Source organism: Ursus americanus, chromosome 3 (assembly GCF_024610735.1).
Source record: "Ursus americanus isolate L20-20 chromosome 3, mUrsAme1.1.p, whole genome shotgun sequence".
Classification (NCBI taxonomy): Eukaryota; Metazoa; Chordata; class Mammalia; order Carnivora; family Ursidae; genus Ursus; species Ursus americanus.
In genome coordinates this window covers 31241363-31259070 of record NC_142129.1, presented here as the reverse complement: position 1 = coordinate 31259070, position 17708 = coordinate 31241363, and the positions used below count along the sequence as shown (strand labels likewise).

The following is a 17708-nucleotide window of genomic DNA, read 5'->3' as shown; positions in this document are numbered from 1 at the left end:
CCTTCAATAAAACCCACTGTTTTTACATAGTTGCTAAGGTCTCAAAGTTCTGCAGTTTTCACAAAGTGTTTTAAATCCTAATATTATTTATTAGGTGGTTTATTTTTTGAGGCTTGTAATTTCATGACTTGCACTCAGCTACTACATCACTTGTAACTAAAGTTACATATATTATAAATCATCAGATAGCAAGTCTGTGATTGCATATAAGATACTTTAGGGTCTCTATTAACAGTGGCCAATCACGCTAATGGGAGACAGCTAACAGATCAAGACTTGATGTGGGAAACTATTCCCATTCTACCCACTCACATTCCAAACCAGATGATCTTTGTGAGAATAATGCTCAATCTCCATGTTGATCCCCAATTGTTTTGGAAGATGGAAACTACGTTTTTTACTTGGATTGTGATACATGGATGGCTCTGAATGAACCTTCCCTAAGAGACTTAGGTCCTCTAGATTCAGAGGATCCTGTTGAACCTTGAAAATTATGACAGCCTCTCCTAAAACTGAGGTACAGACAGAAGTCACATAGGAGGTTTTCATTACTACAGCAAACTTAGGACTTGAGTAACTGACCTTAAGAGTGGGAATCTAAGGTAAGTAGTCCCCCACTGCTCTGGAGGAAGAAGACATTGGAATTTTCATAGTCTGACACAGGCAGCTACAAAAGGCTTAGGTCTTGGGAGACCATCTAGGAGCAAAGAAAGGAGACTGATGCCTTTTTGCAATACTATCTGCATCTGATTGCTTCAGCTGGTCCCTATTAACAATTGCTGGATTTGCACCCCTAGTGTCCTACTTGCCTCATCCTAGTCGCAGCCCTGCTTTCTTAGCAAGAACAAGGGTATCAAAAGGGAATCTAGCATGAAGGTCTGGTGATGATCTGGGCTCGACATAAAGTTCTGACGAAAACGAGGGACTGCTCTGGAAACAATACCTGAGCACTTCGGTGTGCACTAACAGAGCTGTATTCTAAAAGTCCAGGCATGGCTTACTACTAGAGATCTGAGCCAGCACTTCTGAATAATTTAGCTTTTCCCTACTAATTTCAATTTTCATTATGATCAAATACTGATTCTCATTTATATTTGGATGTGTTTCTACACTTTCTATTCTATTCCATTCATCTGTCCATCTATTCTGCTATCAGTAAAACAATAATTAGTGGAAATTTATAAATCTTTGTTTTTTTTTCAAAACATAAAAGTATACCAGAATAGCATCACAAATAATTCTAATTTTTAAAATCTTGATATTTTGATTTGGTTTATAGGAAATTGCTAAAATAATATAAGTTTACATATTTTAGATAAATGAGTCTTTTTGTTCAAGAACATGGAGCAGTTCTCCACTCCAAAGGCTTTTCTTAAATGCCTTAGTAAAGCACATAGTTTATACCTACCTACCTACCTACCTACCTACCTAAAGTGTGTTGATTAAAACAGCAAAGAGATCCACATACCTCTTTGAACAGCCAAAACTAGAACACTGACAACATCAAATGCTGGTGAGGACGTGGAGCAACAGAAACCCTCATTCATTGCCAGTGGGAAGGCAAAATGGCACGGCCACTTTGGAAGACAGTTTGTCAGCTTCTTACAAAATTAAACATACTCTTACCATACAATCTGGTAATCACAATCCTTGGTATTTATGTAAGTTGAAAACTTATGTCCGTGAAAAATTTTGCGCATGAACATTTATAGCAGCTTTATCCATAATTGCCAAAACTGGGGAGCAACCAAGATGTCGTTCAGTAGGTGAAAGGATACTGTGGTATATCCAGACAATAGAATATTGTTTAGTGCTAAAAAGAAATGCACTATCAAGCCATGGAAAGACATGGAGGAAACTTAAATGCACATGACTAAGTGAAAGAAGCCAGTGTGAAAAGGCTACATACTATATGATTCCAGCTAGATGTCATTCTGGAAAAAGCAAAACTGTAGAAACAGTAAAAAGAGGTTGTCAAAGGCTGGAGGGAGGGTGGAATGAATGAGAGAACACAGACAGTTGTCAGGGCAATGGAACTATTCTGTAGGGTACTGTAACGATGGATGCATATCATTATACATTTGTCCAACCCTATAGTACGTACAAGACCAAGAATAAATGTAAACTACAGATTTTGGGTGATTATGATGTATCAATGTAGGTTCATCCTTGGTAACCAATGTACAATTTTGGTGAGTTTTATTGGTAATGTGGGAGGCAGTGCATGTGTTGGGACAGAGGTATATGGGAAGTTTCTGTACTTTCCGCTCAATTTTGTTATGAGCCCAAAAGTGCTCTAAAATATAAAATCTATTTTTAAAATATCTGATCTTATAAAAAATATTTTTACTTCAGAAGTTCCTATATTATGGGAATTTTTTTTCTCACTACAAACTTTCCTATAATATGCTAATATTTGATAATTTAAAAAGTGTATACTGAAAAAGAAAATGATGGTTCATGTACTTTCTATTACTATTTAAATTTAGTTAAACCTCTTTAAAATTGTCAATAATGTGTCATATAATGAAAGGATCAGGGTCCAGCTAAAAGTTTGTTGTTGTTGCTGCTGTTGTCGATGTTACAATTTTGATTTGTGAATAACTGACAGACACATTGTCTTGGAGCCTCTGTGAAGTTACTATTTTAAGTGCTACAATGCCCCCAGCTGCTGCGGAGCCTTAGAAAGGGGAAAAATGCCTCACTGGGGATGCAGACGATGTCTAGCTACACATGTAGGTGAAGCCCGGGCAGGCGCACCGGCTTTTCCCAGAATATGTCTCTACCTCTTCCCGGCCGCGCCCTATAGGCCTCCTATCACACCGTCCCTATTACCTGTTTTTTATGACACTTAGGTGAGGCTATGGATCCCCCTCCAAAGACTATAGGGCACTTACCTCACGTTCCCCACGCAGCACCCCTGCGGATTTCCTGAGCTCTGTTTGTGGGACTCAGGCCCCTCACTACACACACGTCCCCGCAGTCTCTCCTCTGGCTGCAAGAGGACCTGGACTGCCACTTCGCCTTCCTTTCCAAGAAAGAATACAACCTGTTTGATCGTTGACGATCGCCCGAATGAATCCAGATGCTCCCCAAGTTTCCTGTTTCTCGCTGCCACCTGATCCCACCCGGGAGCGCAAGGTCACAGAAGCAGTTCTTGCAGTGGTGACCCCCAGCATCAAAGTGCCCTTGCTTATAACCTCGCGCTTTTGGGGAAGGCAACGCAGCTAAGGAAACCGTTTGAAACTAATCCTAACTACAAGGCAAGTAGCTCTAGGCGGGTGCACATGTTAAGCCGCAGGGACCCAGTGCGCAGGCGCTGGTCCGGCCCCCTTCTCCAGTCTAGGAAAAGCCGGGGGTGGGGCCGGGTGTTGCTGTCCTTTGCTGGACAAGGTGATAGTTAGCAGAGTTGGGGGGGTGGGGGGAGATGGTCAGGTGGTCACTTGAGCCTATGGACAAGCTGGCTTGCACAATACCAGGGCTGTGCCGACCTGGGGCTGCAACACCGGGAATGTCTCCTCACCCAGAAAACGTCCCTAGGCACCTCGCACTTCCCCCCCACCCTTTGATTCTAGTGGCAGAAGCTTCATTCCTGGAGCTTACTCCACTCCCACATCTGGTAGGTAGTGGGGATTATAATTCCGGAACCCAGGCAGCAACCCCTGTCCCTGCCATAGTTTCAGAGTCTGACAGCACGTGCCTCTGAAGGGAAACCTATGAGGACAAAGGGGAAGTACCCTGTTCAGATGAAAAGAAAAAAGGCATTTCACAGTCTCTCCTCTCCTCTTCCGCTCTGCCTCACTCAATAAAAGCTTTGAACTTTATCCCTAATGCCAAATGAGTTTCATGAATTCAATCATAGAGTAATACTGACAAGATTTAAAGAAATTTCTCCTCTACAACTTTAATGAATTGTTATCATCAACCCTCTACTTTCCTACCGAGCTTAATTACATGCAAAATGGTTTTGCCTTAAGGACTTTCATTTTAAAATTTATTATTCAAAATAAATCTTTCATATAAATCTATTTAATGTGTTTCTCTTCTTATAAAATGTAATGAGATGGCCAAACAAGAAAGTGGCTTTGGTCACTTATGGTTTCTGTTCTTCCATTTTTTTCAATACAGTTGAGTCTTTTTTTCAGTCAACTTTTGATTCAAGTGGATCTTAAAACACTGAAAGACTTTGGAAAAATATTGGTAGTGTATTTTATGAAACATAAATACTTTCATACATTGTAAACTAGTAATCTCAGTCATAGAACTATCTCCAATGGATATAATTCCAAAGAAGAAAATATGGATAGCAAGATAAGGTTTTCAGTCTTTAATGGTGGGGGAAAATGGGAAAAAAATGTAATAGCTCACAGTAACGGAATGTCTGAGTGATTTTTGGTGAATTAAAATATCATGTGGCCAATGAATACAATTTATATCAAAGACACATGAGTCCAAGAATGCTAAAGTAGTATAAATGTAGTAAAAAGAGAAAAGATCTGCCTCATGAGAACAATCTTGGAAAGTGATTAGTATACCTTCTTTATATTACAGTGAAGGAACTGAGGCTATAGTTAAGAAGCTTGAACATTCTTTCACTTCTAAGTCGCTAGGTAGGAATTTGAGTCTACTGTTTCTTTTCCACTCTGCTACTAAAACATCAGTGAAAAGAGTAAATACATACAGGAAATAGAGAAGCTGGCAAATTTCTTTCTTATAATGATTGTAGAGGGCAGGAAACTCTTTTTAAAATCATAATAACTTTTGTTGATTAAGTACTTAGATTTTGTCAAGGCTTAAACTCAGAACACTGCCAATTTCCCAATATTTCCCTCCACCCTTTCTGCTTCCAACTCAACACCAACCAGAGAAAGCCAAATATGCTCTTCAAATTAATCATATAAAATGCAAAACTTCTAATTAACCAATCTCCAGCTTCCCCATGCCAACCACCCACAATCAGACTTAAAGTATGAAGTCTTCCATTTTTTTTCAATATAGAGGTTTCCCACTTTTCCTGCTTTCCTTTGAATCTCTATCATATGTAAGTGATGACGGCTGACTTCCTTGCTACAATCTCTGAATAGCTTCTAATTATTCTCATTTGGGTTATTTTTATTTCCACAGTTTTCTTAGACCACCCAGCAAGATCTGATTCACATCACCTATCACTGCAGATCCCGATTTCAACTGGGTGCAGGTCCCGTGGAGATGACTTCTGCCTTGCTTTTAGTGGCTTATTAGGTCCTTGCTAACACAGAAATTCCTCATGGTCTGAACTCTGCTCTCTTCCTGTTGAGTTCCTGGGCTATTTATTCTTATCTTGGTAATAAACTAAGATGAATTTTTTGGTTTCCCAGTGAATATAAAAAGTTATGTTTACAGTGTACTATAGTCTATTACGTGTGCAATAGCATTGTGTCTAAAAATATCATGTACGTACCTTAATTAAAAATACTTTTTAATTAAAAAATGCTAACCATCATCTGGGCTTTCAGTGAGTCATAATCTTTTTGCTGGTGAGGGTCTTGCCTCAGTGTTGATGGCTCCTGACTGACTAGGCTGGTATTGCTGAGGGGCAGGGTGGCTATGGCAATTTCTTAAAATAAGACAACAGTGAAGTTTGCCGCATCAATGGACTCCTTTGCAAATGATTTCTCCATAGCACACGATGCTGCTTCACAGCATTTTACCCACAGCAGAACTTCTTTCAAAATTGGAATCAATCTTCTCAAAACCTGCTACCGCTTTATCAACTAAGTTTGTATCATATTCTAAATCCTTTGTTGTCATTTCAACAATCTTTATAACATCTTCACCAGGAGTAAAGTCCATCTCAAAGATTCATTTTCTCTGCTCAACCATTAAGAAGCAACTCAACCATTAAAGTGTTATCATGAGATTGTAACAGTTCAGTCATATCTTCAGGCCCCACTTCTCATTTTAGTTCTCTATGTCCACCACATCTGCAGTTACTTCCTTTACTGAAGCCTTACTGGAGCCTTCTCCTCCAACTCATCCATGAGGGTTGCAATCAACTTCTTCCAAACTTCTGTTAATGCTAATATTTTGACCTCTTCCCATGAATCACAAATGTTCTTAATGGCATCTAAAATGGTGAATCTTTTCCAGAAGGTTTTCAATTTACTTTGCTCAAATCCATTAGATGAATCACTACCTATGGCAGCCACGGCCTTATAAAATTGTACAAAAATATATTTCTTAAATAATAAGACTTGAAAGTCAAAATTACTCCTTGATCCATGGGCTGCAAAATGGATGCCGTGTTAGCATGAAAACAGGCATTAATCTCTTTGTACATTTCCATCGGAGCTCTTGGGTAACCAGGTGCATTGTCAATGAGCAGTCATATCTTGAAAGGAATCTTTTTGTCTGAGTAGTGGGCTTAAAATTTTTCAGTAAACCATTGCTGTAAAGAGATGTGCTCTCATTTAGGCTTTGTTGTCCATGTACAGAGCCAGAGTAGATATAGCATTATTCTTAGGGGCCCTACAATATCTGGGATGGTAAATGAGCAATGGCTTCCTCTAAAAGTCACCAGCATTAGCTCCTAACAAGAGAGTCGGCCTATCTTTTGAAGCTTTGAAGCCAGGCATTGACTTCTCTCCAGCTATGAAAATACTAGATGGCATCTTCTTCCAATATAAGGCTGTTCTGTCTACATTGAAAATCTGTTGTTTAGTGTAGCCACCTTCATTAATTATCTTAATTATTATTAATTATCATTAGCTAGATCTTCTGGATAACTTGCTGGAGCTTCAATATTGGCACTTGCTGCTTCACTTTGCACTTTTATGTTATGGAGATGGCTTCTTTCTTTAAACCTTATGCCAACCTCTGCGAGCTTCCAACTTACCTTCTGCAGCTTCTCTTCATAGACCGGAAGAGAGTCAGGGCCTTGCTCTCGATTAGGCTTTGATTTAAAGGAACGCTGTATCTGGCGATCTTTTTTTTTTTTTTTTTTAAGATTTTAGTTATTTATTTTGACAGAGAGAGAGAGAGAGAGGGAACACAAGCAGGGGAAGTGGGAGATGAAGAAGCAGGTTCCCAGTGGAGGAGCCCGATGTGGGGCTCAATCCCAGAACGCTGGGATCACACCCTGAGCCCAAGGCAGAGGCTTAATGACTGCGCCACCCAGGCGCCCCTGTATCTGGCGATCTTCTATCCAGACTACCAAAACTGTCTCCACATCAGCAATAAGGCTGCTTTGCTTCTTATCATTCATATGTTCACTGGAGTAGCACTTTAAATTTTCTTCAAGAACTTTTCCTTTGCATTCACAACTTGGCTAACTATTTGGCACAAGAGGCCTAGCTTTTGACCTACCTCAGCTTTTAACATGCCTTCCTCACTAAGCATAATCATTTTTAGCTTTTGATTTAAAGTGAAAGACTTGAGACTCTTCCTTTCACTTGAACACTTAGAGTCCATTATACAGTTATTAGTTGTCCTAATGTCAAGGCTGTTGTGTCTCAGAGAATAATGAGGCCCGAGGGGAGGGAGAGAGAAGGGGAATGGCAGGTTGGGTGTAGTCAGAACACACACATTGACCGATCAAGTGTGCTGTCTGATATGGGTGTGGTTCATGGCACCACAAGACAATTCTGACAGTAACATCAAGATCACTGATCCCATCACCATAACAAATACAGTAATAATGAAAAAGTCTAAAATATTGTGAGAATTATCAAAATGTGACCCAGAGACATGAAGTGAACAAATGCTCTGGGAAAAATGATGCCAACAGACTTGCTTGACGCAGAGTTACCACAAACCAACGACTTGACAAAAAAAAACAAAACAAACAAACAAACAAACAAAAAAACGGTATCTCCAAAGGGCAATGAAACAAAGTGCAATAAAATGAGGTATGACTGTATTTGGCAATTGAATATTTACTATCACCAGACATTTTACAAGTGATGAGGATTTAACCACGAACAAAAAGTTCAAGCTCTCATGGATTTTGCAATCCAAAGGGCAAGGGGGAGAGGAGTAGATAATAAAGCATTGTCAATGACAGAACGGCAAGGCAGCCAGAGAAGGCTTCACTGATGTCCCTTTTGAGGGGAGGAAGTGTCCCAGGATACAACTAAAGGAAAAGTCTTCCAGGGAATAATCCTGAAGCTAGATTGTGCTAGATGTGTTCAAGGTATGGCAAAGAGCGCAGTGAAAACCATGTGCTCTATATTTTGTTTTTAAAGGCAAAATTATAAATTTCCTTTGAAGAAAAAAAAAGTTAAGCAGATTTTAAAAGATTACAAAAACACGCCAGAAATTTAACAGATGTTTTGTTTGGGTCATGAGACTATGAGTGATTTCTTATTTCTTTTTTTCTTTTCTGTAATACCCAAATTTTCTTAATATGTATTACTGTAATATTTCTAAAAAAGAAAAAAAAGTTTTTTTTCAATGAAAGTGCTTGTAAATAAAGAGAATTTCCATTTACACAGGGTTACTTATAATGTTTTCCTCCATTTTATAGCTGAAATGTTAATATTTTTACTTTATTTAAATGCTCTAACGCATGCCTAACACAATGTGTTTCAAAGTTTACACTTACAAATAACCCATTCAAAATTCTGACTAAAAAGACTTTTGCTGACTATAAGCTGAACACAAATTGTATCCTTTCAACTGATAGTTCATGATATAGATGTTTGTCTTTTGAAATCTCACATCTTCTAAGATGAAAATTGTTCTCCATTAACAAACTATTCTTCAAATGAGTAGTCAGTGAAATGCTGTGACATTTCATTTGGTTGCTCTTTCAAAACAGACTCTTCTAATTCAAGGCAGCAGTAAAGGACTTGTAGAAATGAGGTTATATGTCTAGAAAACAAGTAATATTTGTAATGTCTTCATTTGTGTTCAAATATTTTTACTCCTAAGTATATTTCTTAAATTCTATGCCTCAGCTACAAAACAATTACAATTTAGCATCAATATTTCTGTATTTTATGGTCATTTTAAAAATGAATAATTGAATTATTGGAATCTGACAGGAATACAACCTTTAATGTTCACCATCTTTTGCAATGTGTTTGGACAATTTTCTTGACCTAATATTTCTATTATGCATCAAAGCATACAAAGATTAACATTTCATTAAAAACTGCAACATATATTGCCATGGGTAAAAGAAATGGGGGTGTTTTTAATTGTTTAGCCTCAGGAGATACTCAAAATATGAGTGGTATTTTTAACTTTCTACTGCCTTATTTCCCTAAAGAACTGAAGTATAAATCACAGAAATTCTTTACTTCTTATAGCTCGTGAACAATGTAAGAGGGAGAGAGACAGAGAGACAGAGAGATGGTAGGACAGGAGCATATAAGGAAGAAGAACAAGAGTCCAAAAAGCAAAATTTATTGAGTGTGTGAGATTAAGTTACAAAGAAAAATTCAAGTAAATTCTCTCTTAAATTCACTCACCTTGAGGCAACAGGACCAAGCACTGTTCAGGGTGTTATAACGATAGATTTGAGGGGATGAAGAAAGAGTGAATAGTTGTGACAGTCATATGTTCTCCTATTGCCATCAGGGTCCCTCTCTGTCTTAAATTTTCATTTTTTTTCCTTCTTTTTTACACTATAGTTGAAGGGTAGGGGAGGAGTGTGTTTGCTGGTGTATTTACAGAGAATAACTGAAAATTTTTATGTCATCTAATTAAAAAAAAAGTCAATGTAACATATACCCACCAAAAAACAAACAAACAAAAAGGTAAGTTTTATAGACCTAAATAACTGTATGGTTTTTTTGAAAATAAGCACCAAGAATTATTTTAATAGATGCATAGTATTTTTAATTCACAAATACTGCTACCTAATTTTAAGTTTTATGTAATGATTAAGTATATATTATATTAACAATTATCAAATATACTTATTGGAAGTGTTTTTAGAATAATATTAAAAATTTACTAATAGCTTTATGTTTATTAAAAATTTTGCTTTTTAAAACTAGTAGTTATTATAACTAGTCATATTTTGTTTTTTATAACTAGACTATGGATAAAAATTATCTTAATCATTCGGTATCTCTTTACATTACATTTTCAGTCAACACAGTGTCAAAATATTTTAATTACAAACTTTCTTAAGAATGGGTCTTAAAAATATTTAGCATTTCAAAATTGGAGAAAATTTCTATTTCAAATTTAAATATTATTTGAGAAAACCGAGTCCCTTCCTAAAAAACAAACCATCAAAACTATTTGTTTAATTTGTATCTTCTTACCTTCCTTCAGCTCTTCTGTATCAAATACAGTGCCCAAAGTTGTATCTTCAGAGTCAGACATCTGTTCAACGTTCTTCTTCCTTCCATAATTGGCAATTAATTGATGATATCTATCCATAAAGAGAAAACATATATGAATTCCAGGATTCATAAATAGTTAAATTCATAATACATAATCATCAGATCAAAACCTTAGACTTTAGCTAATGCCTTCCTAAGTATGTCATACACTTGCTGCTGACCACAAGCCTCCTTTCAAGCCAATTCCATTAACAGACACCATTTTTATTTCACATATTCCCATTCTCTGGTACTTTTCTTCCTGCTATCACAAATAAACTACTAGCAAGGTAGAAAAAATAGCTTTAGGTTATCGTTGGTGTATTAGGTTGCTAGGGTTGCTGTCACAAAATACCACAGACCGGGTGGCTTAAACAAAAGACATTTATTTTCTCACAGTTCTAGAAGTGGGAGGTCCAAGATCAAGGTGCCAGGCATGTTGGTTTCCACTGAGGGCTGTAAGAGGAGGATCTGTTCCAGGCCTCTCTCCTTGGCTAGATGACTGTGCTTTGCCGACTCTTCACTAAAAGTTGCCCCTCTGGCAACAAGCACTGTTGGTGTCTCTACGTCCTAATCTCCTTTTCTTACAAGAATACCAGTCAAACTGGATTAGGGCCCACTCTATTGCGCCGTCATTTTAACTTAACATCTCTTTAAAAGCCTCTTTCCAAATACAATCATCCAAATTTTGCGGTCCTGGGGGTTAGGACTTTAACACATGATTTTGAGGTGGGAGGAATGGGGCACAATTCAGTTCATAACACTTGGGCCTAACAGGCAAGGGAAGGGGCAAAAGGAGAGACAGAGAGAATCTCAAGCAGACTCCCCACTGAGTGCAGAACTTGACACATGGACTCTATCCCAGGACACTGAGGATCATGACCTGAGCTGAAATCAAGTCAGCCAGTTAACTGACTGAGTAACCCAGGTGCCCCTATATCCAAACTTTTAGAATGATATGGAAAACTCCCCATTTAAAATTCCACTTTTTATAAAATGAAGAATCCCTTCATAGCATAGATAGCCATCAGTAATTTATCTCTTTACTGAAATTTTTATAACATGGTTTGCTTAAACCAAGGTAAAGTAAGGTACGTACGTACAGTATTGCAAAAAAATATTGTATTCAATTACGGTTTATATATTTAATGGACTATGAATCCCTTAGTTTATAAAGTTCAACTTAGACTTTACAAATAAGCGTCTGAATGTATATGTAAAAATTACTTCTCTCTCTCTCCCCTTTATCTTTTTTCCTCTCCTCCCACCCCTGTGATGTTCATATGGAATTAATGATTAAAAGATATTACTAAATGTGAATAAAGTAGGTGGAAGAAAAGGAAAACAATACATTAGAAAAAATACCTATGTATAATTAAAATTTTACCTTAAAATGAAATTATAAGGAAAATACCTTTATGTTATTTAACTTTATTAGCTATATGTAAATTTCTGTTCATTTCACCTTACTTTCTCATTGACTATTAAAATTAAAAATGCATATTTATACATGAAAAGTTTTGTCTTTTGGGTTATTGAGAATATACTTAAGAATTCTGAAAACTTATCAAACTAAAGTTAGCTAACAAAACAATAATAATATTCAAAACTTGAATAAAATGTTTACATTACTAATGTGTAAAAATAATGAAAGAGGCTTGTGTAGATTAATCATCTTTTGCCCAACCTTATTACCCAGATGTTTTATTATTGACTATGTCACTATTTGCTGAAATCACTGTACTGACATACTTCAAATTCCCATGCCCCTGGGAGTCAATCTGTGGACTCAGCCTACCTGCAGTTCTTATATTGATTGGACGCTACAAACAGGTGAAATCAAGGATCCCTGGATCCATGTGCCCAGAATTCATAATATGGTTACCCCTACTGTACAGCTTTGCACTTTGTCAGTTTTGCACTTTGGGGGCTCCTGGTTCTTTCCTTATGATCAAATTCCATACAGTTGTTAAAAGATATGCAGGACCACTTACACAGTAAAGCCATTAAAAGAAGCATATTCCTCAGCTGTGAATCCATAAATATCTTGGCAAGATAGGTCCACCTCTTGCTGAAGAAGAAGACTGACTAAATTTGTTGGTTCATCATTTAGAGCAATCATAAGGGCTGTTCTGGAGCAAAAGAGATACATAAATGTGTATTTATAGATCTTAGACATGTCTTGTATTTTTTTTTTAAAGTTAAGTTTTCTAAATTTACTGTTCAAATGTAGACTATCAGGGAAAAAGAGTCAGGGCAAGAATGTAAAAAGTGGGGCAGATCTGCTCAAAAAGGTGTACCAATCACATTATATCACAGAATCTAAAAATAAAAGAGTCTCTAGGAAGCAGCTAGCTCAATGGTTTAGTTGTGTGTTTTGTTTTTGTTTGTTTGATTGCTTGTTTTTGTTTTTTGGTTTTTTTAGGATTTTATTTATTCATTTGACAGAGAGAGAAAGAGAGACAGAGCACAAGGAGGGGAGGGGCAGGCAGAACATGAGGAAGAAGCAGGCTCCCCGCAGAGCAGGGAGTCTGGTGTGGAGCTGGATGCCAGGACCCTGGGATCATGACCTGAGCCGAAGGTAGATACTTAACTGACTGAGCCTGAGCCCCCCAGGCACCCTAGCTCAAAGGTTTTTAATCCCTGCTCCCTGGAACCCTAGTGTTTTCAAGATGTCTCAAAATGCTAGGGAGGGGCATGTGTAGGGGTCTGGATAGCTATCCCCATTTAACTATAGCATCTAGGATTTAGAGACTGAGTTTTTGTGTACGATTCTAATTCTAATGTTATAAATAATAATAATAATAATGATTTACCAATCTGGCCCAGCTGTTTGATTCTACAGAAAAACAGATCTTGGGAATCTAGGTAATTTGCCCAAAATATATGGCCAGATCTTTTATCAATATCACAAAATGTATACACACACACACACACACACACACACACACACACACACACTTATATATATTGTCTTGTTAGGTAGCTATAGTTGGATGGTCTTATTTAGCATTTATTATACCTTTGATTCTTATCTGAAGCATTCACATCTGCCCCTCTCTTCAGAAGATATTCTACCATTTTTGCATTATTTTCAGTAATGGCAAGTAACAGTGGAGTATACCCATCCTGAAAAAATTATTTTAAAATGATTATTTAAAATATTATACTAACATTATATGCCTTTTAGATTTAAGTTCAATTTAAAAGATAAGTGTGTTAATGAGAAACCTCTGAATATACACTTTAATTTTAAAAAGGTTTTGATATATAACAAAATATGATTTCAGAGACTAAGAAAATACACTGGAATTAAGTCATTCAAAAATAAAATTAAAGTTTTTACTTTAGGCCTAATTCAAATGGTGGGCAAGAGCAGCCTGGAGTATTGAAGTGACAAGCACCTGGCATTTAATGTAAGTATTACAAACCATCAATTCACATTTCATACTGTTGTTATTGTTGAGATTCCATAGGCTTCCAAGGCCGGCACTTATTTTGGGCTGTCATAGAGACAAAATATCAGTGAACCTAAGTGTTAAGAAGCTTAAACACAAAAACAGAAAACCTCATCTCAATAGGAGAGTTTGGTTACTTTTAGTATAGTAACTGATTTTCTAATTTAACCCTATTATCATTATCCATGAGTATATAAATAAGATAGGCAAAAATGTAGGCTTATGATTTTTAACCAATACCAACTTATAGGGAAATCAGATATTTCTCATTTGATACAGGCCTTTGAACAGTTATCATGGTGAAATATAGCATCGTTTTGGAGGTCAGTGTTATAGTTTGAAATGAAATGGACCAAGATTTTTTAAAAAGGAAAACCTTATCAGTATTTGATAATATCATTCTTCTTCTCCTTCTCCCCAGTTTCATTTTGGAAAATTCACGCTTCATAGAACATGTGTTTCAAAAGATATGACTTATCTGCAATACATACCTTCTTCCACTGCTTTCTAAAATATAACGTTATTTTTAATAGACTACCTTATTTTGATCTTCAAGATTAGCTTTGTGTTCAAGCAATTTTTCAACTAATGAGATACTTTGGCCACAGACGGCATAATGGAGAGCAGTATTGCCGTCTAAATCCGCCCGATTTGGGTCTGCCCCGTGGCTTAGAAGAATAGTAGCACAATCTTCGTTAGCACACTGTACTGCCTGTCAATACAACAACAATAGATGAGTAACCAACTTACTACTCGGGGTGTGATATCTTAAACTAACGTTTAATACTATGTTTTAAACGATGAAATCCAATAAAAATTAGCTAGAAGAACTCAAATGCATTCCAATTGAAAAGGAAAAATTGACACACCTTAGTCAAGGGAGACCGTTTTTCACTATCACAGACATTTATTTTGCACTTTTTCTCTATTAAGAGAGATACGATATTTGAATATCCATTAGCACAGGCCAGGTGCAAAGGAGTTCTGTATCAATATAACATAACACAAAATTAGACGTAAGTCTTATTTTGAGAAGTTACAATACTCAAGAACATGACAGATCATATACTGTTAAGGTATTTGTTTCATGTACTTATTGATATTTATATACAAGTTATATTAATTATAATTGCTTTCTACTGAATTAAAAAGTCATGGAAATGCCTTTAAGATCAAATATTTAACTGGTTTCACTTCAAGGAAAGTTTATAATGAGTTAAAAATACATATGTATGTATGCATTGTATTCACCAAAAAATGTCTAGTAAGCATTCACTATGGCTAGGCTGGGTTGTAGGTAATGAGGATATAGCAGCAGACAAAATAGACAAAAATACTTGCTCTTATGGATCACACATGCTAGTGGAGGAAGGACGCAAAAAGCTTAAAATAGAAGGCATGCCAGACAGTATTAAGTGCTAATGAGAAAAATCAGGCAGGGAAGATGGGAAATGTCAGCTAACAGAGAATTTGCCATTGCACAAAGAGTAGACAAGGGAGCCTTCGCTGATAAGGTGATAATTAAATAAACCCCGGAAGGGAGTGAGAGAGGAAGCCATGTGGCTATCTGGGCGAAAAGCACTTCAGGCAAAGGAAATGCAAGGCCAAAGCCCCTAAATACATTTCTGACATTTCTGTGGAACACTAAGGAGGCCAGGGAACCTGGAGATGAATGAAAGGGAAAGTTGTAGGACAGAAGATCAGAGAGATAACAGAGTGGCGTGCATGTCATGTAAGGCTGAATGAGCCATTGGAAGGACTTTGGCCTTTGCCTTTAATGAGATGGAAAGCCAGTAGACGTTGTTAAGGCACGGAATGACTCATTTCACATAGATTTTATAGGATCTTTCTGGCTACTGTATTGAGAATAAACTGGAAAGGTTAAAAGACAGAAAACTAGTTAGGAGGCCACTGTAGTAATTTTGGTTAAGATATGATAGAGATTTTGACTAGAATGGTAACTGTGAAGGTGGCAGGAAATAATTGGATTTTAGCTATATTTTGAAGGTGGAGCCCCCAAGATCAGATGGATGATATGAAAGAGAGGAGTCAAGTATGATGTTAGGGTTTCTGGTATAACAATTGAAAGAAAGAATTTGGTATTTCTAGAAAGAGAGATGCAGGTCTGAGGAGGAAAAGCAGGAGCACAGTTTGGGGATGTTTGAGATGTCTCGAGATGGATGTGAGGGAGCTGGTGGCTCTCACAAGCCAATTGTTAAATTTTCAGGAACTATTCAAGCCAAATGACCTCACACTGGTAGCTTGAAATCGGGGCTTCTCCTCCCTTTGCTTCACCCCAACCCTCAACTAAGAGCCTGCTATTAAACCTTGACCAGAACAGCACAATCTATCAGATATCCACTTTCCAGTGTAGGTATTTATATACACGACTGTAAAGTTCAGGGGAGGGGTCTGGCCGGAGATAAAAAGTCGGAAGGCACTGGAATATAGACATTTAAAGATAATCTCTCTTCACCAGGCAAGTGAAGATTAAGACACACAGAATCATTTCAAGTTCTGAGCCCTCAAATATTTACCAGACAGGAGGAGGAAAAGAAATCAGCAAAGGAGTCTGGAAAGAAGTGCCCACAGAAGTAGGAGAGGTGCCAGGTGAACCAAGTGTCCTGAAAGACAGGAAATTATTTCCAATACTACTGATAGGGCAAGTAAGAGACTTGGCTGAGATGCCAGCCATGTAAGACTGAGAATTGGCCACTGAATGAAGTCATGTTGAGGTTACCCATGACCCCGTAATGTAATTCAATGGAGTGGTGTAGGATAAAATTGGATAAATTTATATAACTCTGTTTTTGTCAAAGGGAAGGACATAAAACTATTGGCAAACTGACATAAACCTTCTTTATAACCATAGTTTCCAGTTACCCAATTATGATGAAAAATAATGTTTTTTATACCCTATAACTTGAAAACTCCCCCAATAGACAGTACATATTTTGTTATTAATGCCAAACATGTAACTTCTTCTTTTCTTAATATATAAAATTAATTTTGTTTTTGCAGTAAGTGGTTGTGATGGCCTTTTTGAAGATACTCTGCAAGTGGAAAAAAAAATCATAGGAGATCCATGTTAAAAAGTCAATCGTTTTGCTGTCTCAGTGTCTTAAAATCTTAACAACAACTGTTCTGGATGGTCTCCTCTACTTTTTCCTATTAGCACATTAGTACTATGGTAAATCTTGGGTGGCTGGGGACATTATATAGATCAAATAATAAAACAGCAATTCAGGTAAAGGGTGAGGTGCCAGGTGGAGATTAATGCAGTGGGAGGAGTGGAAGCAATCAGGACACAAATAACCTCAAATACCCAGGTAAGCATTCCAAGAAATAACAAGCTGGAAATTGGAAGCTGGGAGTGTGACCTCTGACAGTGGTTATCAGACCTCCCCACTATGGGAAACCTGGAGTGACAACCAATGAAGTAGCCCAGACGAGTCCTGCTCCTGATTACAGGACCCAGTGGAGCCGGCTTCCTCTCCACATTGCCCTTCATCAGTCTGGTCACCTGTATTTTCTGTCCCGTATATTCACATCATGTTTCTTGAGCTGAAGGTACTCCTTCACCTTCTCCAAATCCCCGACTGAGGCAGCTTTGTGAAGTTTCTTTAAATCCTTATCTCGAAGGTTGTAGCCTGGCTGGGTGGGGTGATGAGTACTGGCCCCGCCTACGGGCAGGTGCGAGGAGGGGCTGTGGGGCTGATCCTTCCTTCTCCAGAAAGTGAAAAGCTTCTTCATTGCGGCACAGGGCACAAGTCCTTCAGTTGGGTCAGGGTGTCCCTGCAGCTCACAACAGCCCCACCAGCCCCTTGGGCCTGGTCCCTCCCTACATCACCAACCCCTTCCCCCGTCTTCACCGCAGAGTCCAAGCTAGCCAGAGACCGGAAGTAAGCCAGTGACAGGAAGTGATCAAAGACAA

General features: G+C 37.6%; 1 protein-coding gene across 1 annotated transcript; it reads right to left on the bottom strand.

The window, feature by feature from the left end:
• Positions 1-2963: 2963 nt before the first annotated feature.
• ANKRD7 (ankyrin repeat domain 7) lies at positions 2964-17527 on the bottom strand. The gene is made up of 8 exons (XM_087860634.1): positions 17298-17527; positions 14644-14758; positions 14313-14486; positions 13339-13445; positions 12311-12448; positions 10257-10366; positions 6875-6963; positions 2964-3206 (listed from the first exon to the last, which is right to left on the bottom strand). Exons 1-8 carry the CDS (start codon positions 17525-17527, stop codon positions 2964-2966), a joined length of 1206 nt encoding a protein of 401 aa, XP_087716760.1.
• Between the last annotated feature and the right edge of the window lie 181 nt (positions 17528-17708).